Here is a 23,269-nt window from a genome sequence, read left to right as displayed (position 1 = left end):
CAGCTTACCCCAAAAAAGTGCTATCAGATGTCTAGATATTGTATCGCGAAACGTTGGGAGTTATCAGTAATTCTGTCACTCTAGTCGAGGTAAGTAATCGTTCGCCCTTCTTACTAATCTTTCCGCGGTTGTACAGAAACAGGTATGTAATTATCACTATCAATTGCAATCTCTAATACAAAACTTGATCTGTAAATATAGAGAAGGGTGGACACTCATTTTCCTAATCCTGCCAGACCAGTCAAGAAAATGAGACGCCCTGCGGTTTGGCTGCTCTCCGTGGCGACAGCTGCGCTGCTAATTAACTCTGGAGATGCCTTCGGGTCCCGCAGTTTCTGGTTCGAAGGACTGCCGGATCCTCCAGCTGCCAGATCCGCCGGGACGCCAAGCATTGCGTGGATAGAGCAGCCAGTCGATCACTTCAATCCCCGTGATAATCGAACGTGGTCCATGGTGATTAAAGAACACTCTTTGCGTACTGTCACAGAGGAAAGAGTTCAAAAATAGAATTGGGGCCCTTCTGCTACCCTGAGCGATGCAGTTCAACTAGAAAAGCCTTTTGGAAGCCGCTCATTTCTTATTAGAACCCTTTCCTTCACTACGATTGACTCTAAGCCGCGAATAATGAGGTTCTTTCGCAGAGATACTACGAGAATGATCAGTTCCTTTCCGAATCGAATGCCCCAATCCTCATAATGATCGGTGGAGAGTGGGAAATCACTCCAGGGTGGCTGCGATCCGGTCAGATGTACAATCTTGCTTCGACTTATGGTGCGATGATGTACTATACGGAGCATCGATACTACGGTGAAAGTTATCCAACCAAGTAGGTATAACGTCTGCTGAAGAGATTAACTGGCTCAAGAGAACTTCTTGTGAACTTTGTTCCACTCATTGATCATTACCATACTTTTATCTGGCCTGAATTTCAGAGGGTAAATAAGCACCGTCTCTCTCTATCTTAATATCCCAGAAAAATAGCAGCATTATTATGAGGCAAGTTGACCTCGGTGTAATTGGTGTGTTGTTTATGTTCGACCATGAAATTGCTTCGCTGTCGCAGTTCCGTATTATTAGGCTATCATCAAGCTCGTGATTTAATTAATGCAATTTACAGAATCGCAATACGGATATGATTTGACTGTCATGTGCCGCACATGATCTGACACTTGATGCGATGATCCGAAGCTGAGTTTGATTGATTAAAAAAAATTATACTACGGGTACCGACCCGCGTTATCTAATCGTGTCAATCTTGTTGCTTAACGTAGACGAGGCCCTTGCAAGAATGAGATCGTAATGATTTAACCCAGATTGTTTTATAGATACATATTGTATACTTGTATCATATGCAGTGATAGATGCGATACGAATCTGTATTTATCAATGAATTGTTAATGCCTAATGAAAATCACAATTTTGATCCAAATTATTTCAACCGCAATTGAAAATGGATATGCAATTAAAGTACATTCCCGCAGTAACACGAGCTCCGAGAATCTGCAGTACCTAAACGTGGACCAGGCCCTAGCAGATCTGGCCTACTTCATCGAGATCGTGAAGAAACAGAGAAACCTTGAAAACAGTACGGTCGTGCTTTTCGGTGGTTCATACGCCGGAAACATGGCAGCTTGGGCTCGAATAAAATACCCTCATCTGATAAAGGTTGCTCTGCCTAAAAAATTATCATTTTTATTTGACCGATAAATATTAACATCCCTTTGACATTGTTGACAGGGTGCTCTGGCCAGCAGCGCTCCCATTCTCGCGAAAGCTGACTTTTACGGTAAGCTCTCCAACTCGACCACTTCAGATCGTCTCAATCTACCTTACAATTGTTTCAGAATACTACGAGGTTGTCACGGTGGCTTTGTCCAGGTACAGTAGTCAGTGCTCTGTAGATGTAAACGACGCCTTCCTGGCCGTGGAAGAGCTACTGCAAACCAGCACCGGTCCCGAGACGCTGAAGAGATTTTTCAAGTAGGTGACAACCGAAGCCGTGCTTTTTATTTCCTTCCAATTCAAATATTACATCTTATTCCTCTTTCGAATTTGCAGCCTCTGTAACGACATCGATACGTCTTCCTGGCAAGATGTGGCTTCCCTGTTGAACACGCTTGCCGGGGTGAGTAGTTGGAAACAAATACAACGAGAGTTTTGGATACAGATTCCCATGCTGACATTTACCAACCCTTAGCCAAGACACAAACCTTTTTCTAGAATCTTTCAGGGCGAGGGTTATTCACACTCTGATGAATAAGGTCGGACAGCTAAATGATCGGAATGAAGATAAAATCAATTAGAGTGCAAATGCACCCCATCCTCGAACGTTTTAAAGAAAGGTTTGTATCTTGGCAAAGTGTTGATAAACGTCAGTATGGGAATATGTATCCAGAACTGTCCTTGTATCCCTAATAAGATACCCGTAACATATGTGTTGCGATCTCGTTTAAATTCGGCAGGTTTTCGCTGGAGTCGTTCAGTACGACGCGGTTGATTCCACGGGGCAGTCGAGCGTCGGAAGGATGTGCGACGTTATGACGGCGACGTATCTAGGCTCGCCTCTCCAGCGTTTGGCGTACTTGACGAGCTGGTCCACCTGCGTCGACACCAGCTACGCGAGCTTGGTTGAGGCCTACATCAACGAGGACTGGAACTCTTATGCAGCTACCAGTGCAAGTCAGTATATAATTACTGCAGTATGCGCAAAGACGCGATAGCCTGAGTTAAACATGTCTTCAATTTCCAGTGCGGCCATGGTACTACCAAACATGTACCGAGTACGGCTACTACCAAACGGCAAACTCCGACAAGTCCGTCTTTGGCACCCTGTTTCAGATTGAATTCTTCACCGAACTCTGCAAAGACCTCTACGGTGACTAGTGAGTCGGACGACGTAACTCGATTGATTCTTATCTTGGAACCGAAAATGGCAGATCTCTTTAAACGTTTACCGTGTCGATTTTCAGCTACAACGAGTATCTCCTCGACTCCGCCGTCACCAGGACGAATATCGTATACGGTGGGCTTAAACCGGAGGTGACAAACGTTATATTTACCAACGGAGATCTCGACCCTTGGCACGCTCTCTCGGTCCTCGAGGATCTGAACGAGTCGTCACCAGCAATTCTGGTTATGGGTAAGAGCAAGCGTTCAGGTTCACGATCATGAGCGGGCTGCTGTTTCGCAATTGTATGTTTAAAAAATATTGTGCAATGTATGTACAAACGTGGCTGTTCATATCATTGCGCTACCTCGACCCGCAAAGTTAATTCTTAATCTGATCGAACAGGAACCTCTCACTGCCAAGATCTCTACAGCGACCTCTCAACGGACTCCGCAGAGATGACCGCAGCCAAGGCCAGAGTCCGTGAACTAGTTGGCCAATGGTTATCCTAAGCCCTTTCTTCCTTTTCTATCGGCACTCCCTGGCACGATTTTTCGGCTTATCGTTATACATCTTACAATTTGATTTTTCTGTTATACATTGCAAAAGAATGTAAAGTTTAATAAACGTTGAAAGAAGTTGAAGAGTAATAAATTTCTGTTCGACTGAGTACAAAGAAGATCATCCTCTAGTGGTCGGAGAAGAAACACTGAATTAATGTGAAATAATAATAAGTCATGACGATTAAGTAGGTGAGTCAAGAAAGTTTTAAAGACACACCGTTGGAAGAAAAAAATCTTTTATTAAATCTAAAAACATATGTAAAAACACATTAAGTCGTTGTATTAAATTCTAAGCCTAATTTTACCGCGCTTCACGGAGCGAGACTTCTGTACAAATGCTTGTCCGGTGTGCTGCGATAAGCATTAATTATAATTCCACGGTAGAACGATGATATCTAGAGCCAAAAGAACGTACGTAACACTACTGCTATCACGCCAACGTTATAAACATACCTGTAATTACCGTCTTATAACACAACAGTGTCAAGTTCGTTCCCAATTTACCGACCGATGCAATGTTCCGACGATCTATTTGGCCCTTCCCTACTCGTGAATCCAACTAACGAAAAAGTAACGATTTTACCCGCTAGTTCTTCGTCATGATGTACGAAAAATCAATTGTTATCGTCTAAGATGTTACGGTGCAACAGCGTGAGTGTATCTTTTGATTTTATGAAAGCCGTGGCTTTCTTTTGCTTTCCTTTACGTCAGTGAGCGAAGTCCTCCCGTACTATATTTACTATTATGTGCAGCAATTTTTGGCGTCGACCCGACGCGGCGAAGCTAAGGCATGTCCTCCTATCTCATATAATGTTATAAGGTACAATACAAATGATATACAATTGTGATCCGTGAAAAACAACAAACTTAAAAAATATGATAATAACTCGTGTGATGTAAGTCTAACTACATTGTACTTTCCCTAGTCTACTTCAAGCTTACGGAACGACCCCGTTATCCCTTGTATCGAGTCGCCAGAACCAACTGCGGCACAACCGAAGCCCTGCTTCAGGGCCGACACTGCACCTTCCCTTGCCTTCTCGGAAAACATTTCCAGACGGACCCTCATCTTGTCGTGACTCAGGAGTGTGGGTCGAAGGGCAACGAGCTCCTTCCTCCATAGGTCTGAAATGTCATGAAATTATACAACTCTAGAAGAATCGAACGAACGCTATGTTGAATTAAGATTGAAACTCTCGGGAGAAATTGGCCTCACCGATCATCTCCTTCATGGGCATGGTGCCACCGTACTCCTTCGGGAGGATACTCGTGTCCATCTTTTTGTTCGAAGCATCATTAAGGCTGGTGTAGATGTTGACACGCTTCTTGATTTTCTCCGATATCAGCGACATTCCAAAGTCCAGAGCGAACTTGACGGATGAATGGATGTTGATGGCATTTATCTCCTTGTGCCGCATCGGAATCGTACGCTGTGTTATCGGAAACAATTATTGAATCTTATAATCTTACACCCGGAGGTAGAGGAACGCAGAGAGAAAAGTCGGAACGAACAGTACCTCGCCGTTCTTAACTATGCGGACTGCTTCCTTGGGGGTGAACAGAGTCAAGTGTGGAAAGCTGACCCCGGCACCATCGGCAAAATGCACAAAGCCTCGCACCTGACTTTCCTCATCCTCCATTAGCGCCTCGTAAGTTATCGCGTGGATGCGGCACATGTCAGCGTTGTTGTATTTATACGGGTCGAAAACCCCTGCGTCGGAAAATAAACGGCCAGCAGGATAAGACGATTTCTCGAGCATGGTTAAACAGATTCAACAACAAACAAAAGAAGAGACTGATTCGTACCTGGTCTCGCGACGATCACTCGACGTCCCTTCCTGTCGCGACCGGGAACCGCAAAGAGGTACCTGTAGTGTGAATTAATTTTAATGTCTGGTCGGTAAATTAGCGGTTATTGCCAAGTATTAGCTAAAATTTCTATTCGTTTCCCTGTCTGAAAATGAACATTTGGAAATATGGGAAAAGCTACTTCGGTACCAATTACGGAACGAACTTTTGGAATTAAATTGCAGTGACGCTAATCGCGCAGACCACCTACCCAAGTGCCAAGAGATCCTCGAGGACTGGATCAATGATGTCCAGATTGTTGAAAGCCGGGTGGTAAACTTGTCTGAGCAACAGGTATCGTTCGATGGCCTCCTGGGCCATGGGAACGCTGTACTTTTTGCACCTCAGGAACTTCAAGAGAAACTGACTATCTGTAAAAGGGTAGATGCGAAGAGGGAAATGAATAACGTGATCGTTCAGATTATCGTAAAAATTCAGTAGGACAAAAATAAGCAAACGCAACAAACATTCCACAAGCTGTCTTACCAAGACGACAGTTCTCGATCCTGGGATTAAGCTTGATCCATTCTCTGATCTGCCTCAGTGCCTGGTCCCTGGAGTTCTTGTCTTCCCGAAGTTCCTGCTTCGCGACCTCCTGCGTTTCCCTAGACAGGGTGCAAACGTACTCATCCTCAGGGGTTACCCACTCGACGACCACCATTGTTCCGGAGTTTGACGGTGCTTTTGGAATATCGGCGCTTGGAGTTGGATGATTAGCTGTCAGGCTGAAAGTATAATGGAACATTGATATTAAGACTACTGTCTCATCGACCGCGAGCTGAGTCAATTTGTGCACGCCTACGGAAGTGGCATTTGCGATATAATGCAGAGGCACTGGCCCCAAAAGACCTACTTTGAAGCGGGCATCAGGTCCTGTTTTACCGCAGAACGAGTCGACTTTCTCTTTCCCGAAGGGAATGCCGCGGCATGTGCATGGCGAGTCTCGATGTGTATTAACAGAGTCCAGTTTACGACCCAAGGACAGGTACGAAAACACTTGGCGAAAAGTCTCGATAACGGGCCTGCTGAGACTTTTACTCTACCAGGGCTTGCCGATTTTTAATGACGTACGGAGCACGATTTACACGCGAATTACTAACTAGGAAATGAAAGTCCATCACCTATGCAAGAAGGTCTAGGCTGAGTATATTACATCAGTCACAGTCATGTAACATCCCCTGAGCAATTCATGCATAATGTCCGCGAAGGTTATATGCAAAGGAAATTTCATGCCAAATGGCGCATGCAATACCATGAAAAAGGACAAGTGCCTCGGAAATTTCACTCCAGAATTTCTTCTCTCAATTTCTAACGCGGTAACGGATATGAATATAAAATTACAATTCAACCAACAAAGGGGTCTCAAGTTCTCGTGCGCGTCAAAATCGAATACTTATTCTGGTTTCATCAAGAAAAAGGAAATCGAAAACAGCAAGTCACATACGACCCAATTACACTTGCATACGTAATCTTTACAGGATAATTGCGCAATTCCGACAGTAAAATGCATCCTGCAACGACGCGTGGACTGTCAACGAAGTACGAGAACAATGATAGCGTGTAAAAATTAACTGTTACGTGCTTCATTCATATGGTCTAGGGTACCTCGTGGTATTTTCGAAAGAAGACACGCTCAGCAAGCCTTAAACGCACGCACTATTCACGTAATATGCACTGCGGCGGGTAAAATATACCTACATATGAATAATCCCGTAACCGCTTGGGCTGATATAATATCTGTTGATTGTCTAATTGTGCAACAACTTTCTCCCGGATTATACAACCGCTTATGCTATAGACGTTCGTTCCACACGTCTCATATATACTCTAACGTGCGCGTCCGACGACAAATGCATAACCGCACCTACAGGTTTTGGCGTGTATTTTTTTTTTTTCTTTCATTTTTCTCTCTATCCTTCTTTCCCTTTCCGCATGATGAAACACTCGACTGGACCACGCAACACCTGACAAAGAAGGCACGCACCCGATCCCGTATGTAAATTTCTCGACGCTAACTTCGAAAATTATCATCTCAAAGCGGAGAGCGACTCTTGCCTTTTCGGCAACAATCCAATCGGCCGTCTCCTCAATCATGCAATAATACTGTCCCAGCTTTCGCCTGAATCTTCAACTATTTTCTATGCTATTGAGTTTTTTTTCGTTTGTTCAAAAAATCAACTTTAACGTAACTTAATTACAATCCGAGCCATTAACTAAACCGCATTTTGCTACTCTCATCTTGTTGGGCCACCACCCTAAGCTCACGGCGACGATGCCGTGTGGGATTACATCATTGTTACGCGTTAATCTATTCCGAAGCCCTAACTTGCGGTCTCTAATACTTTCTACGCGGAAGCAGGTAACATGCCCTACTTAAAAAATCGTGACCCACATTCTCCGGACAAGGATCGAGTTCATTGCAGCGTTTATAAAGAACGAATTAATTAAGCGCGATCATTAATCATGATTCAAGGAAGCTACACCTCTGATGCGCTTTGTCACATCAATTAGGCACCTTGAAGGCGTAATGAAGGCCTTATTGGACAGAAAATCGGAAGGGATACTCTGGGATACTCTATAAGTGTGATAAGACCGTGGTGGATTAGACGGAACGTCAACAATCGGTATCGTTATTCGATGCACACGGATTGACGCAGAATGTGGGCGCATTATGATGCAGGATACATCGTCTTAATTCAAATAGTCGCATTGTTTCGTGATTCGATTGCGAATTGATTTCGCCCTATGACGTTCATGCAGCATCGATTATTCGACAACGGTGAATAATTTATTAAACTGCCGTCAGGTACCAAAGGCTGTGATGTGCGATCAGCTCTACATTAATGGCTTCGAATCGTATGCTATTCATACGCATGGATGGTATCGCTTCATGCATGTATTGCGGTACTTTAGTCACGATTCTGCAGACAGCCGGTCTCGATTACGCAACCCATTAAACGGCCCGTGGTTGAATTTGCATGTTTCCGTAATAGAAATCCACGAAGATGAAACTGGGCGAATGTCTTTGAGTGTAGAGAAAAGATTTCTTTAAAAAAATAAAACGCAGTTACAGGCTTGTTTACATTCGACTAGTTTTCTCAAACAAACCCATCTCTCTTGATGTTAACAATGTTTCACATCAAGCGGTTAAATTGCTTCGATGTATTAAATAGCTTTTGATCACACTCTTTTCGTACTTGAAACAAAAATCTTTTTTCGGATCAAACGAATCGACCTCTATTCTTGATCTATATGGTTGTGATGAAAATCGTTTGTATCGTTGGACAAAATCACGATTCTTAATGAATAAAGGCAAAAGACCGTCTTGGGAAAGGTACCAAAATTTTCTTCGAAACACGTTTATATTTATAAAACAAATACTGACAATTAATTTTCTTCCTTTCGAAATTCTCATGTAGGACAAAACGTTTCATCTTCTACGTTCATAATCCGTCAGTAAAACATCACTGACCATAAAATGTCGACTAGAGCGAATCACAGTGAAAAAGTGAAGCAAAAAAAGGCAGTTTACGCACATCCTATATCACACACGAGATTTGAACTGTCATACGGTATCGTCACGTTGGCCGTACTACTTCTATGTACCAAATAACGATATCCCGAAGGTGGCGATAAAATATTAGCAAATACTGAAAAATCACACCCCCCTGTACTGGTACATCACACTCACGGTTGTAAAAAATGAACCGATGAACAAGTAACGATTGTGGAAGATGATACCGGAGGTGAAACTATGATATGCAAGACATGCCAGTATGGAACGTGCTTATCTATATTTTTCTCCCAGTGTTCACCTACCTCGTAACGCGCACTTTGACTTTGAAGGAACTTCGTAGCGAGTAGGAAGCGACTGCCTCTTTCGCGGGCACGCTGGACTCCTTTTATAATTTACCGGACTCGCCACCTTTCTTTCTTCCTACCCAGCTTTGGTGAAGCCTTCCTATCCGCGGTGCGGGGAGCAAATATGTAGTAATTCGCTCTTCCAACTGGAGACTTAGCCAACACAAGCTCAGCTCCGTCGTAATTTACGGACACTTGGCCATACCGATTACGTATTCTCCTTATTACCCGTCGTCCGTTACCCTCGCACGTAAACATTTACACTTGTGTTACCGGTTTATTACCTGCCTTTGCCTCCTAGGGCAGCATTGTGCTCACCGCGTTTCCACCAGTCGGTTTAAGCATACTAATACATACTTGTTATGAAAATCTTTGACATAAATTCTGACACGCTGACTCAACCGGTCGTCGAAGTTTTAGCTAAGCAAGCATTAATTATTATCGTTTCACGGAGATTTACACCTAAAATTCAATACTCAATGCAATTCCTGCAACAAGAATATAATCTTACGCCTAAGTAGCGGCAACTTGATTCGCGTCGATGTTAAACTGGTCCAAGCTCTGCGTCACTTCCGTTCTCCAATAAGGGGCTTCATCCGGGCACCTGATTCCGAGTTTTTAAACAAGGTAGTATAGATTTCTTTTTACGGAGATACCGTGTTTGGATTTCAACTGATACGAAATCAACGTTCGTGCATTATTTTTACTTCTAACATTCGGTATTTTCACGTTCCGCAGCTTTGCTCTTGACATAACAATCGTACTGCAATGCGGAAGCGAGAATCGGTTTTACGTTTCCGTATTTTCTTGTAATAAATTTGGGAAAGCTGTAATGATTAGAGAATTGAAACAAAAAATAAAAAAAAAATAGATCGCAGCAACGTCTGGTCCGAATAAAAACCTGTGGGAGAATCCACCCTCGTATCGAATGTCGCAAGAGCGGAAACAGGCCGAATGATTACGAGTTTGAGGAGCATAATCGTTGCATGCGTAATATACGCGTTAGATCAGCCTGTCTGCCACGCACAATATGGACTTGCCCACGTATCTACATTACGAATCTTACGAACATAGGATCCTCGGTTACGTGGATATTATAAACTCGTGCATGTGGATCATGGGTTTCTTTTTTATTACGCTAACAATATTCTAGTCCGGGTTACCTAATCATTATAACACTGGAATGGACATATCATTTAAGTATGGAGGTACGGAGTAGCAGCGTCAAATGACGGTGAAAGTTGACCGATGCACCGTTAAAATCTCCCAACACATTTTACTCGACGCCAAGATCGGATGATCCTGGTTATAGTTAAATTAAACGCGATCAGAAGTTTTGGGAGTTCAAACCCGATACAGAAATCCATGAGGTGGCTTCGAAGCAGCCTTCAAGAGGATTTGAAATCACTTCGATCGCAAATTGTCCCTCCAAAATAAATCGAATGAAACAACCGACAACAGGGTGGTTTGTATATCAGATAAGAATTAGAAACTCAAAACGCCGTATACTGAATTATCTACGGTTATACAGATCGATTTTGATCTCATTGATAACCGGAGAGCGTATACGCAAAGACGTACGTTGAGAAAAGGCCTTATTGACACCTCGGTATAAATTCGATGGGTAATTATACTATGCGCGAATGGAATTCGCTCCGTCACAAGGCGCGAGTAACTGAATAATCATTCTGCTACGTCTTTATATTCACGGTCAGGTTTTCTGCAGACTGCTGATCGTCGCGTTAGTTGTAACAATTAAGTAACATGCGTAGACAAGGCAAACAGGAGGGAAATTGGCATGCAAAACAAAGTCTGCACTCTTATGAATTAGTCAAATCGTTTCTCATTATCAAGTCCTGCTGCCCATTCCGATCTCGATATAAAATCATTCAGCAAGCTCAATTGGGCACGCAGATTTTGCTTTTGAAACGTGTACTCGAACCTTATAACCTTCAGTTTGTGTCTGTTATACAAAACGTCATTGATCATCATCAAGCATCAAGTAATCGATCACAGTTAAGTCACAAGCGATGAACAGCTGCGATCGAAAGCCTTTTCAAATCTAAGGGTCGATTATTTGAAAATTACGTAATTCCGGGTCTTATGAGAGAAAATCTTAGATCCATGTGAACTGTACATCCTAAAAGTACCGTACTCGTTTACTTCTGCCACATGATATCGGTACATATATATGAACAGTTTGTTTTGCCATCCGTTTTCTTTCCGATGGTTTGAGAAGCTGGTTTGGACGAAGTGGTAAGTAAATATCAACTTGATTCACGCAACATAAATTTTGACCGCTTATTACCAAAATTAACTGCCTGGAGAAATTTCTCGGGCGACGTGGAGAAAAGGGTTGATCCTTATTATGGCGCAAAAAAGACCAAGTATAATTGAATTACCGCGATCGAGATTAGCATATCGGATGACAGTGACGTGAAATTAGGTGACTGGAGCCGCGGGCTTCTCTGGCGATCTGATATAACAGGCTATGGACAATTAGGATCTTGGTACATAGATAAATACTGGTCGAATTTCCGGGGTGGCTAAGCTGCGCGATTATGTTAGACCGTCTCTATCTATACCAATAGACCTTTACGCATGATATGACTAGGCGACGTTATTCAACTGATTGTGAGCAATAAAAATTACGTTACTCTAGCTCTCGAATCGCTAGAAGTGAAAGGTTCGCGAATATTATTCTAGGTATGCGTGTACCCGGTTCTTTCTTTCTCGGTCCTTGAAATATCCATTCGGATTTGAATCTCGTTATTTTTATACATACCGGCACGGTATCTGTGTCCGGATGAAAAATAAAAAATTGCAAAAAATAGAAATTGCAATATTTACGACTAACATAACACGCGCGTTGAATCTGAAGGCTCGTTAGCGTCTTAATTTCCGCCTTGCGAACTTCCAGTTTCTTTACGAGAGATTCTTTGTACATTGCATCAATCTTACGCGACTAAATTTTGAAGGAAATAGCGTTTATACTTGAGCTAGATAATGACGAGTAACTGTTGAGGTAACCAAGTAATGGGTACGGAACGCAATGATTGGTTTAAGAAAAGTGACGTTTTATTTATAAGAATCGATATTGTATTGTCGATAACAAACAACTTAGTTCACAGCTATACTTAAACTTTGCTTAGAAATGTCTTTTATCACTCTTTATGATGCGCACACGCAGTATCAGTATAATATCACCTAAATTCTATTTAGAAAATGTACCCAAAAATATAATAATTGTACAATCTCTATGTTAAATAGACCACACATTCGCCATTTTTTTTTAGTAGTAACTTCTTTCCAATTCGTCTCGTTCGGTTTCACACAAACATGAGGTAAATAAATTTCTCACAATCGCGATAAATCAGGCAGGAATTCTTAACAAGTTGTATACTTATATTAGTTATATTAAAATTCCAAGTCTTTGATAATTGAGCAACGTACTTTAATTTACTACTTACAATTAGTGCATATTGGATCGTGAATTGAAAGAAACTGATCAAGATATTTAAACGTTGTTGAGTACGTGGTGCTGAATAATAAACGGTTATTACTAATTTCTATAATTATAATTAGACGGAAGCCCGAACACTTTTTGTGAAATCCTTGATACGCTTTGGCACAATGCTTTCTATGGATAAACTGATAATCTGGAAAAAAAACACCGAAAAATATCTTAATAACGGACAAAGAATTAAGAAGACCTACGCGGCTCAAGTAACGAAAAATATTGTTCTTCAAAAGTTTGAAATATATCTAAGAAAAAATTATGCGTACGTCTTAACTGCGACGTAGAACAACCCTGACTTGCCATTATAACAATTTATTATCAATTTATACGTACTTGATTCTAATCATTAATTATGTAGCATCGAATCTTTGGTTAAATAATTGAACCTTCGTGTAAGCTTCCTTGCACCTGTTGTCGACAATTTTTAAACCGTTCTTAATGTGGTCGATTTCGCTGTCAGCAAGGATAAGATTCTGCGAGTATGTTCCCTGAACTCCACTACAAAAGGACCCTGACTTTTTTTTATCATATATATATACCATATCTAGTCATTACCTAAGAGGCTATTCGATAATTTTTATCTGGTTACGAACGCCAAGATGCAGAATTTAAATTTCAGCGGAAATATTGCGTCAACGGCAGTTTTTTACGTTTCATGATTATAGGTTCTTTCATTCAAATGCCACAATGTCGTCGATGTCACTCACAGATAATAATGAGCCAAGAGTCAAGGTTATTTGCTTATTTTATTACGGGATAGTCGCTCATTGAGCTTCCACCAAATTCACGAATTCGAAAATAAGATTTCCCTAAGAATTCAGGAAAAAATACTAACATTAAAATTGTATAAATTAAAGCCATAATATCGACTTTTTCTTTCAAAGCAATTTAAAATGGTTCAAATCCTAATCGATTTCATTCCATCATGCCTAAATAAGCCACCGTGGAGTGCAAGATAAAGTATCCGCTAAAATTTTTTCCATTTCAAACCGATTTGAAATGAAGAATCGATATCTAAGCTCGGCAGTTACAATTTCAGTATTTTTTTATCTTGAATTTTCAGGAAAATCGTCATTGCTCACGATTATATAAATTTGATAAATCATCAATGTCCGACTATCTCGTAATGAAATCAACGAAAAGGCAGTGACTTTCAATTCAGCACATCGTTCCATAAAATTTCAATCTGAGTCTATACGTCAAGAACCCCGACTAATTTCGGCTATATGTAAGGAAAAAAAAAAATTGAGATGTCTATTCATAAAAATCGTCAAACTGAAATCCCAGAAATTAAGAACTGGGCGATCCACACTGCGTAATAAATTTGTAAAAAATCAAAAAAATGAAAGAAAGTGAAAAATAATATCTAAACATCGATTTTTTTGTCAAATAATTGAACCTTCGCGTAAGCCCCCTTGCACCCACTGCCGGCAATTTCCAAACCGAGCCTAACGCGGCGAATTTCGTCAGCGGAAAGGGTGAGTTTCCGCTCTTTGGCGGCTTCGGCGATGCACCTGTCGACGTCATCGCTGCTGAGTGGTTCGAACGTGACGACATTGACGTTCAAATTTTTGCTCTTATAATAGTCCTGAATCTCTTTGGTACTCCTCGCGAGATCAACGGTGTGCTTAAGGTCGTCGTGGATTTCGTGAACGTTAATCACTTGGAGAATCAGCAGGCAGTAATTGCCCTGCGCTACCCGCGATGCCAATCGCGCCGCGAAATCTGACGCATCCGCGATGTCTCTGTTGCTCAAGTTCTCGATTACAATTAAATTGCATCCGCAGTCAGAGGACAGCTCCCAAGCGTACCTCTCCATCGGCTGTAGGCGGGGGATGTAGTGGAAAACGTTTCTTCGGGCGGGAAAATTCTCGCTGATAATATGAGCTGCGTACGATTTCCCGATCCCCGTTCCTCCGATCAAAACGACGATCTTGAACCGGCTTGATTCCAGGGTCGTCAGCTGGACCCCGAGCTCCTGAACGGCTTTGGCCTGGCCGAAGACGCGGTTTTCCAACTCCCTTATCGTCTCGGCGGGGTCGAAACGCTGGACGCAGTCAAGGTCGTAAGACTCGTCTCGCGATATCGTTACCCCGGCAACGATCAGGGCGATGGGAAAAAGAACGAAGAATATCGTCTGCCAAAAATAGTAGAACCTGGTTTTCCTCCCTTGCGTTTCCGTCGCGGCGACTTCTTTCGAACGCACGAGAGACCGCAGCGTAGATTTCGTTCGTTGATAAGCGTCCGACCTCGTCAACCCCTCCGCCGCAGGTTCCTTGGCTTCCGCGACTTCCTCGACTTCCGCTGCTTCGCGTCCGGTCGACGGACCCTCCTGGATGTTGGACAGCTTCGATTCCCTGAGGATGACCTTCGGCCGAACGTTGGAAGGCTCAGTCTCCTCCTCGTCGAGCTTTTCAGTCTTGATAGCTGACGGATCGAGGATGACGACGGGAATCGATGGCTCCGTGTAGCTGATCTCCTCGATTTCCATCGGCTCCTGACTTTCGTCCAGCGGTTTGGTAATCCTCATCGTAGCCCGACTTGTTATGCTTTTTACGGTCCGGGGAAGCGGCAGAATCACCTGGAATACGGCGCCGAATTCTTCTCGGCTCCCGCTCGTCGCGAGGTGGGCAAACCTGAGAAAACTCTGATCGATTATGGGTGCGTAGCAGTAAGCTGCGAGGACGCAATTCTGCCCGCAGGAGCGTTGCTGCGTCAGGGCCGGGAGTTTTCGGCGTTTCGACGAGTTCTTGGTGCTTTGATTTGTGTCGGCAGGCAGTCTTAGAGCCGCGAAATTACTCTCCATAACATCGAGGAGGATCTGAAAGGCCTCCTGCAACAAACGCGCAGGGTCGTCGTAACCGTTAACATAACCTCGTGCCGCTCAGAGCGCACATCATTTCAACCCTAGCCTAGCTCCCTCGGCTACTTCTTACTTCCGATATTCTGGGCCTGAAAACCCCGGCGTGCATTTCGTTTTCATACGTGGGATACTTATGGGTGTCCGCTTACGAAAAACACTTTTACCTGGCTGCAAGCCGCCTGAGGCTACTCTCGGTAAAGTCTATTAACACGCTTGACTATTTTATCTACAATTTGTTATACCAACACGGCCTAAACTGATTCTACGAATTCATACCGCACCGGCAACAACACAACCGCGAATTATTAAATACGTGACATGTTTCAAAGTTTCGTCCCAGAACAAATAAGAATCATGACTGGAACTCAACGTAAAGCTGAGCTACAGTTCTTATCTTGGCCGCAGTTATCGCTTCTATCATTACATGGTCGAAAGCACTGTTGTTCCTGTGAGTGTTTAGATTTTTCCAAATATAACATTGGCCATTTCCAATGAGGAAAATAACTGCTTATTCTTTTGCATTCGTATCTTTTAAAAATTTAAAGCTCCTTATTGTGATGGTCCCTTTGCGCCATGTTTTTTGGCTGCTTCGAAAGCGGATATGGAATCGTATAATTACGACTCTGGCCACTCGGATCAGCGCCAAGACGGCTAAAAGTGTCATGGCCTTTTCCGGTTCACGCTTGCCGCAACGAAGACGTGAATAAAGGTGAGGGTATTTCGGGTAAGAATAAATGCTAATCTGAGTTCCGTTTTCGATTCATCGGAAAGCCAAAGACCCGCGTTGTGCAAGCGTGTTAAAAAATGTTTCGCTGGATGTGCCATTTAACCGTCTAAATACCGACAGGCGCCGCATGATCTTACCCAGTGAATCGCTCGAACCATGTGGTGTTTTTGATTTTCGTTAAATGTCGCGTGAGGGGCTTATTCGATTTATACTTTGAAGTTCCGAGACAGTGAATACGACTTAGATACTGAATTATACGCCCTGGCCTGCGCAAGCACGTGCACAAGATTTAAGAATAAAACTGATTTTTCTAACCTGTTTTCTAATTATTTATAAAGCGACGTTCTCGTTTTAGGTGAACCATGGCGGATATAGAAACGTTCGACGATGTCGTAGTCACGAATTTGGAGGCTCTGCCGGTCGCTCTGTCCGCTGAGTTGCCAGAGATCAAATTGTTCGGTCGGTGGAACTGCGATGACGTTCAGGTCAGCGACATGTCCCTTCAGGATTACATTGCGGTCAAAGAAAAGAACGCAAAGTACCTGCCACATTCCGCCGGTCGATACGCTGCCAAACGTTTTCGCAAGGCGCAATGCCCCATTGTCGAGCGGCTAACCAATTCTTTAATGATGCATGGTAGGAACAATGGAAAGAAACTCATGGCTGTCAGAATCGTCAAGCACGCCTTTGAGATCATCCATCTACTCACAGGCGAAAATCCTCTGCAGGTAATATTCATTTCACATTCATCGTTCTAAGTAATATGATTCAATAAATTGGAAAATCATTGGATGGGTAATTTTCTCAATCAAATATCAATATGGATAAATGACCCGCGACGCTGAAGCTGGCAGCAAAATGTTGTAATGTTTTTCCGAATAAGGTAGCAAAGTTCGAAAATCAAAATTGTGTGAAATACCTTGAATCCCCGATACTATTATAGAATTATGAGATTAAAACCAACCTGCGTTTTTCTATTTTCCAAAAAACGTTCAACACATTTGCTTGCTAACTCTGGCTGCTAGATTCAGCTTCATAAATTATCGAATTAGCATTTTTCAAAGCTACAATTGGAGTTGACGTCGTTGGATTTGATCACATCAAAATCTGTAACTTGAAACAAGTTGAAGCTGAACTTAAATCAAAGAATTATTGTTTCTTAATTTGAACTTGGTTTTTCAACAATATTCATGGTCTTTTGTTATTCCTATTGCTTTAAGTTGCATTGCTTAAACCTTAACTTTATAATTTTTTTCTTATTTTAAAAGTAGCACAAGTTTATGTCACACATTCCTGAATTATGTGACATGTAAACTGTGTACAACATATTTCTTAGTTGTCAATACATAACATTCAGAATTGAACATTCTCGGAGAAAATTAAATAATGATTGCTCAAACTAGTATGCATACAGTATTTCCAAATAGATGCTCAGCGAAGGATTTTCATTATATTAAATAATGTGGATTTAACGTTACTCTTGGACCAAAGATATCATTTCAACAATAATTTTGACAGCGCAGAGTCACTACTGTAAAATAAAGAAACTATAATTTCAAGTGCAGTAAAGGCACATCAATTGTTTTTAAGTTTTATTTCATGCTTATCTATTAAACTTTAGGTTCTGGTGACTGCGATAATAAACTCTGGACCTCGTGAAGATTCAACCCGTATTGGTCGTGCGGGTACGGTGCGTCGTCAAGCGGTTGATGTGTCACCACTGCGACGTGTAAATCAGGCGATCTGGCTATTGTGCACGGGCGCGCGTGAAGCAGCTTTCCGAAACATCAAAACAATCGCGGAATGCTTAGCCGATGAGCTAATCAACGCAGCGAAGGGATCATCAAATTCATACGCCATCAAGAAGAAGGATGAACTTGAACGTGTCGCCAAATCCAACCGATAAAACGGCACTCACTTTATGCTGTTTGTGTCTATCAAATTTTTATTGAGTATCAGACACCTGCGGTTGTTTAATAAATAAATAAAAATCTCAAAAAATACAAGGTTCGATTATTTACATGAGTTACTATATCAATAAACGCTGTTCCCCAGCAATCGTAGACTAATCCAAACAATTAATAGCCAATACGTATAGAAGCTACTTGGATGATTCTTGGGAGTAAAAATCAAAACCCGTTATCAAAGATCAATTTTAAATAAAAACCGATTTTTCGGAATGTATGTACATTTGCTTGATTCGCGATCATTTCAAAAAAGGCCCCAGTTTTCGAAATTCTGCGACCGCTGAATATCGTGCGAATAGCTCACTTAGCTGGACGTAGTTAGTAAAAAAATCGCTTGACGCTGATAGTCAAACAGATGCCCAGTCCCATATTTGCATAGAGTAGGCCATCTATGTGAGCACGTAGTCTCGGGACTAGATATAAAATCGACCCCGGATCAGTTTCCCGCGAATTGGTATAAAAGTGGTTGTGGCTGGCGGCTTTGTTTTTGTCTAGTATTATTTCATCAGTACATGAAATAAAGTGTTATCCTTCTACTCTGTAACAGCACGATCTAAACTAGCTACTGATTTGTGGCGTTTCATTTGCTAGTGATTTAAAACTAACATCAACATCATGACCACGTTCAATCTAACCGAAATACAAGAACAGCTAAACAAAGCCAGTGAAAAAACTCCTGAAAGTGGTGTTTCGTTTAATGGAAAATCACTGAAATTAAACAGCGAAGCGGACGGTAAGTCGAACCCTCTTCATACTCAGCTTTAAACAAACCAATTATCGTTCACGTAAAAGTCCGCGTCATCCTCGATGCTCAACGTGCTGCTTCACATAACCAAACTTTTATCAGACGCCGGTTCTCTCAGCGAACTCCACCTACCCTTTTATCTACCCAAAATACCTCAATCACACCAAATTTGACCCATTTTTATTAAATAATCACATCTGCTCACTTTCTGTGTTTTTAAAGCTGAGGAAGTCGTCAAAGCAATTGAACAATGTCAGAAATTGGATTACCTCGACTTGGAAGGAAACACGCTTGGTCCCGATGCGGCCAAGGCAGTGGCAAAGGCTTTGGAAGCGAAGGGTTCTTCGCTCAAACGAGCCTTGTGGAAAGACATGTTCACAGGGCGGATGAAGACTGAGATTCCTCTTGCCCTGGAATATCTAGGTACAGGACTATGTGCAGCCCAAACTCGCCTTGTCGAGCTTGATCTCAGTGACAATGCGTTTGGCCCTGTCGGCGTTAAGGGGTTGGCCACGCTACTCAGCTCTAGCGCATGTTTCACTCTACGTGAACTCAAACTGAACAACAATGGACTTGGAATAACGGGAGGAAAAATGCTAGCCAAAGCTCTTCTAGATTGTCATGAAAATAGTTCTAAGGAAAACGGTAATAATGTTTGGCACTTCGGTGTTTTACATATAGATAAAAGTTGATTTAAAATTTATCTCACTTGCTTACAGTGAATTGTGATTATTTTGTTTGCTTAAGTAGGAACAGCACCATTGGCCTTGCGAGTCTTCATTGCTGGACGAAACAGACTAGAAAATGATGGAGCTGCAGCACTGGCTGAGGTGTTCACAAAGCTGACTACCCTGGAGGAGATATCGATGCCACAAAATGGGATTTACCACAAAGGGATAGCTGCTCTAGCACAAGCACTCTCCGTCAATCCAAGATTGAAGATTTTAAACCTCAACGATAACACAGTTGGGCCAGAGGGAGCACGAGCTCTAGCAAAATCCTTACCGAGCTTGCCAGACCTGGAAAAACTTAATCTTGGAGATTGTTTGCTCAAAACACGGGGAGCCTCAGTGCTGGCTGAAGCGCTAGCCAACGAAGGCGCACACCGCAATCTGATGGAATTGAATTTGAGCTTTAACGAAATAGGCGCGGCTAGTATCGATGCAATAGTAGCGGCCGTTGCGGATAAGCAGGAATTGACGAGCTTAGTACTTGATGGCAACGTTTTTGGTAGCAAAGGAAGAGAAAACTTAGAAGGAGCACTTATTGCTTCGCAAAAACTATCGGTTCTTGGGAGTCTTGAGGAGAATGAATCTGAAAGCGAAGGCGATAGCGAAAGTGGAGAGGAAACTGAAAGTGAGGACAGCGACGATGAAAACAAGACTTCTGAAGTAGAAAAGGAAGACGATCAAGAGATATCAAAGATCGAAAAGGATAAACAGAACGTGACGGTTCAGGACTTTTTGAAAAATCCAACTGCTGAAAACCTTCTTCGACTTCAAGGCGACAAAATACAGTTGTTCTTGGAACACGCTAAGGTACGTGCATGAATCACATCCATATCACCATTTTTTCCATTTCTATTCAGTTCTTCGCGATTTTTTTTTAAAACTTTAAAATCATTCTGTAAATTTTCAGAGTCAGTCTGTAAACGGACACGAATCTCAAAAAGAAACATATGCTGAAGTGCTTATTAGATCTATAATGAAGGTTTCTTCGTTGTGTGCTAGCGGCTATATGGATGCCAGAATAGAGGCAGAACGAGTGACAGACGGGCTTTACATGGAATTGTTTGCATATGCGACAAAAACTGACCAAGTTTCCCAACTAAACAATGTTTTTCTGATTAATTTGGGCTTGATTAAGGTATTTCATATAATATGTGATCTAGCAGATCTTTTTTGATGTAGAAAAGAAGAAAAATACTTGGTATATGGATCCAAAATTTAATACAATAATTCGATTAAATTTCAGAGTGAGGATAAAACTGCTGGTAGAATTGATTGGAATCTCGAGGGATGCTTTAAAGCATTGGAGAAAATAAGCACCAAGGATTATTTTCTAACAGAGACTAGGAATGCCCTAAAAGTATTCATTGAACTACCAATAAAAACTGGAAAAGTCAGGGTAGACCCATTTCAGAACGTTAAGGCTTCTCTCAAGAAGGTTCTCGACCAAATATGATTGAATTAAATTAATCTGATGGCGGAATGATTCATATATTTCCTGTACAAAACATTAAATATTTATTAATAATTCGTAAGAATTTATTTTTATACATTAGGCATTGTGGTTTTATGATAATAGGCACGCGGTTGATTATCAGTGAACCAGTGGTGAGAGATGGTAGCGATAATACGCCGCGAAATTAATAATTAATTTATACAGCAATGTGCCCTAATGTACTGAATTTTGGCAGCAGATTTTTATGCTGAATGCGACGTCAAAAATACGTATATTTTAGTTTTAACAATTTTAATTGTCATTCAATTTAAATTTAAAATACAAGCTTTCAGCCTCATTGCATGACTGTAACACTATTTTTTTAAACGGATATTACGATTTTACAGATTAAAACATGTAAGAAGCAAAGAAATTTTTCAATTGCCCAATTCGTCGTGATATCGGCATTTGTAACATGATACTGCAACATTTGGGTAAAAAAAAGTGTTTTGGCTTATTGTTGAACTACGACATTTCCTACATATGTTAATTTATTCCGACTACAAGCTTCAAAATTTAAAAAGAATTATACTGCACAATATTCTTTTTTCTCAGAAAGTCCAAACATGAACATGAACGAGGATTAATTAATTACATTTTGGTCATTTATCACTACTGAAATATATTTATATTATCTATATCTGAACACAGTGAAATCACATCACATTTTCTCATCGTACTCTATTGTATAAAAATAGTATGTGTAAATTTCTTTTCCTTAAAACTGAACATCTAATTGAGCTTGGATAGAATTAATATCAAAGGTAAACATGTATAAGATCATCGGCTAACTGCCTGCATAACGGACATCGTAATGGGTGGGATAATAGTTGGGTGCAATTGGTGCAAAGGCACAAATGTCGGCAAGGTAAAAGACACACAGATCTTGCTTTCCCAAAGCATACTATACATAGTTCAGTCTCTTGTAATTTATAGTTATCTTGTCCTTGGCGCCTCCTAGCGATTGTCATTCCTCTTTTGACTCTTCTCCATGTTGTTCCTGCCCATGTTAGGAAGCGTCTGTACATTCTAGTCTTAAACATGAAGTACCAGTAAACGAGCAACCTAATCCCATTCACCGCTATTATCATTAAACCACATCCCACAACAAGGCCGGTCAGTACTTCGAGTGTTTCAATGTCTGCTGCGTGTTCCGTCAATCTGTGCCCATAAATTATTCACCATTAAAAATTTTTGGATCAGCTCATTCTCCAAGCTAAAAACCATCCGAAGATCAACCTACCTTTCTCCGACGTGCAATGTGAAGGAACGAAGCACTTTGAATGCATGCAACACCGAGTCAGCGAGATAGAATAAAAATAGGGGTGGTAAGGAGAGCAAAAACAGGCAACTAGATCCTAGGAGGAGGAGTAGCTCACGTATCGAAGTCAGGACTGCTGCTATTAACGAAAATGGGGCCCAGACAACCCTTGCAGCAGCTGCGACGAGGAGAGACAACATGTGCACAGAGTAATCGGACGCAGTACGAATCGTCTCCTGCACGACGCAAAAATAATCGTAAATGTCTTTTAGCCAGAGCGTGGATCCCTCATAGAGTAGCACGCAGACGGCATTGAAGGCTTTGACAGCGTTCACCAGCATATCTACGAACGAAATGCCGGTGTAAACAATGAACTCGCCGGTCCTACTACTCCCAACTAGCCACCAGCGTAGGGCTACACCGATCGTCGAGAGATCCATCATCCTCACGGTTATTTATTTTCCGATTCCACCCTGAAAGAGGGACGGCTTCCGCCCGTCGCGGGTCTTGCTATACTACGATGTATAGGGTGTACATTTGTTCGAAATTTGTAGGTTAGAAATTTGAAATCAACGGCCCGCCGCCCCGAAACCAAGAATTATACAACGTGACGAACACGATACATGACAGGAAGTCTACAAGCTCTATAGACTAAAGGTTCGTTGGTAATTAATTGTACGATTTGCAATGATTATCGGGAAGGTTGTTAGTTGGTTATGCCGGCACTATGGATCACTTACTTATCTGCTGTAATATCAGGTGACGCTCTATCATGCGCTCTGTGGACCCTCCGTCACCACTCAA

The 23,269-nt window shown here is 41.8% G+C and overlaps 6 protein-coding genes across 12 annotated transcripts; 3 read left to right on the top strand and 3 right to left on the bottom strand.

Annotated features, from left to right (window-relative positions):
• Nucleotides 1–53: 53 nt before the first annotated feature.
• LOC124298542 (thymus-specific serine protease-like) lies at nucleotides 54–4,000 on the top strand. 2 transcript variants are annotated; one of them, XM_046750701.1, is made up of 11 exons: nucleotides 54–89; nucleotides 202–453; nucleotides 642–826; nucleotides 1,482–1,665; nucleotides 1,738–1,786; nucleotides 1,845–1,980; nucleotides 2,059–2,125; nucleotides 2,463–2,679; nucleotides 2,750–2,882; nucleotides 2,970–3,139; nucleotides 3,293–4,000. In XM_046750701.1, exons 2-11 carry the CDS (start codon nucleotides 250–252, stop codon nucleotides 3,397–3,399), a joined length of 1,452 nt encoding a protein of 483 aa, XP_046606657.1. In that variant the 5' UTR covers nucleotides 54–89; nucleotides 202–249; the 3' UTR covers nucleotides 3,400–4,000. The 2 variants fall into 2 exon arrangements, with proteins under 2 accessions (XP_046606657.1, XP_046606656.1); XM_046750700.1 differs by lacking the exon at nucleotides 54–89 and adding an exon at nucleotides 133–142.
• LOC124298549 (alpha-tocopherol transfer protein-like) lies at nucleotides 3,670–9,239 on the bottom strand. Its single transcript, XM_046750715.1, has 7 exons — nucleotides 9,118–9,239; nucleotides 5,785–6,023; nucleotides 5,510–5,669; nucleotides 5,257–5,318; nucleotides 4,968–5,161; nucleotides 4,667–4,880; nucleotides 3,670–4,575 (listed from the first exon to the last, which is right to left on the bottom strand). The coding sequence occupies exons 2-7, from the start codon at nucleotides 5,957–5,959 to the stop codon at nucleotides 4,373–4,375; spliced, it is 1,008 nt and encodes a 335-aa protein (XP_046606671.1). The 5' UTR covers nucleotides 5,960–6,023; nucleotides 9,118–9,239; the 3' UTR covers nucleotides 3,670–4,372.
• Nucleotides 9,240–12,215: 2,976 nt separating this feature from the next.
• On the bottom strand, nucleotides 12,216–15,897 carry LOC124298541 (uncharacterized). Of its 2 annotated transcripts, none has more exons than XM_046750698.1 (2): nucleotides 15,616–15,897; nucleotides 12,216–15,512 (listed from the first exon to the last, which is right to left on the bottom strand). In XM_046750698.1, exons 1-2 carry the CDS (start codon nucleotides 15,649–15,651, stop codon nucleotides 14,046–14,048), a joined length of 1,503 nt encoding a protein of 500 aa, XP_046606654.1. In that variant the 5' UTR covers nucleotides 15,652–15,897; the 3' UTR covers nucleotides 12,216–14,045. The 2 variants fall into 2 exon arrangements, with proteins under 2 accessions (XP_046606654.1, XP_046606655.1); XM_046750699.1 differs by having other exon boundaries at nucleotides 15,707–15,897.
• Nucleotides 15,898–16,144: 247 nt separating this feature from the next.
• LOC124298556 (40S ribosomal protein S5) lies at nucleotides 16,145–18,272 on the top strand. 2 transcript variants are annotated; one of them, XM_046750724.1, is made up of 3 exons: nucleotides 16,145–16,251; nucleotides 16,625–16,997; nucleotides 17,891–18,272. In XM_046750724.1, exons 2-3 carry the CDS (start codon nucleotides 16,632–16,634, stop codon nucleotides 18,173–18,175), a joined length of 651 nt encoding a protein of 216 aa, XP_046606680.1. In that variant the 5' UTR covers nucleotides 16,145–16,251; nucleotides 16,625–16,631; the 3' UTR covers nucleotides 18,176–18,272. The 2 variants fall into 2 exon arrangements, with proteins under 2 accessions (XP_046606680.1, XP_046606681.1); XM_046750725.1 differs by having other exon boundaries at nucleotides 16,174–16,266.
• Nucleotides 18,273–18,654: 382 nt separating this feature from the next.
• On the top strand, nucleotides 18,655–21,244 carry LOC124298536 (ran GTPase-activating protein 1). Of its 4 annotated transcripts, none has more exons than XR_006906837.1 (5): nucleotides 18,655–18,969; nucleotides 19,204–19,626; nucleotides 19,729–20,519; nucleotides 20,712–20,847; nucleotides 20,956–21,096. XR_006906837.1 is itself a non-coding variant. In XM_046750681.1 (5 exons), exons 1-5 carry the CDS (start codon nucleotides 18,852–18,854, stop codon nucleotides 21,163–21,165), a joined length of 1,767 nt encoding a protein of 588 aa, XP_046606637.1. In that variant the 5' UTR covers nucleotides 18,657–18,851; the 3' UTR covers nucleotides 21,166–21,244. The 4 variants fall into 4 exon arrangements, 3 of the variants coding, with proteins under 3 accessions (XP_046606638.1, XP_046606637.1, XP_046606636.1); XM_046750681.1 differs by having other exon boundaries at nucleotides 18,657–18,969; nucleotides 19,732–20,519; nucleotides 20,620–20,847; nucleotides 20,956–21,244; XM_046750680.1 differs by having other exon boundaries at nucleotides 18,657–18,969; nucleotides 20,620–20,847; nucleotides 20,956–21,244.
• On the bottom strand, nucleotides 21,204–23,209 carry LOC124298552 (uncharacterized). The gene is made up of 2 exons (XM_046750720.1): nucleotides 22,448–23,209; nucleotides 21,204–22,365 (listed from the first exon to the last, which is right to left on the bottom strand). Exons 1-2 carry the CDS (start codon nucleotides 22,906–22,908, stop codon nucleotides 21,963–21,965), a joined length of 864 nt encoding a protein of 287 aa, XP_046606676.1. The 5' UTR covers nucleotides 22,909–23,209; the 3' UTR covers nucleotides 21,204–21,962.
• Nucleotides 23,210–23,269: the final 60 nt, after the last annotated feature.

Source organism: Neodiprion virginianus, chromosome 2 (assembly GCF_021901495.1).
Source record: "Neodiprion virginianus isolate iyNeoVirg1 chromosome 2, iyNeoVirg1.1, whole genome shotgun sequence".
Lineage (NCBI taxonomy): Eukaryota > Metazoa > Arthropoda > Insecta > Hymenoptera > Diprionidae > Neodiprion > Neodiprion virginianus.
This window is presented reverse-complemented; position numbering and strand designations above follow the sequence as displayed.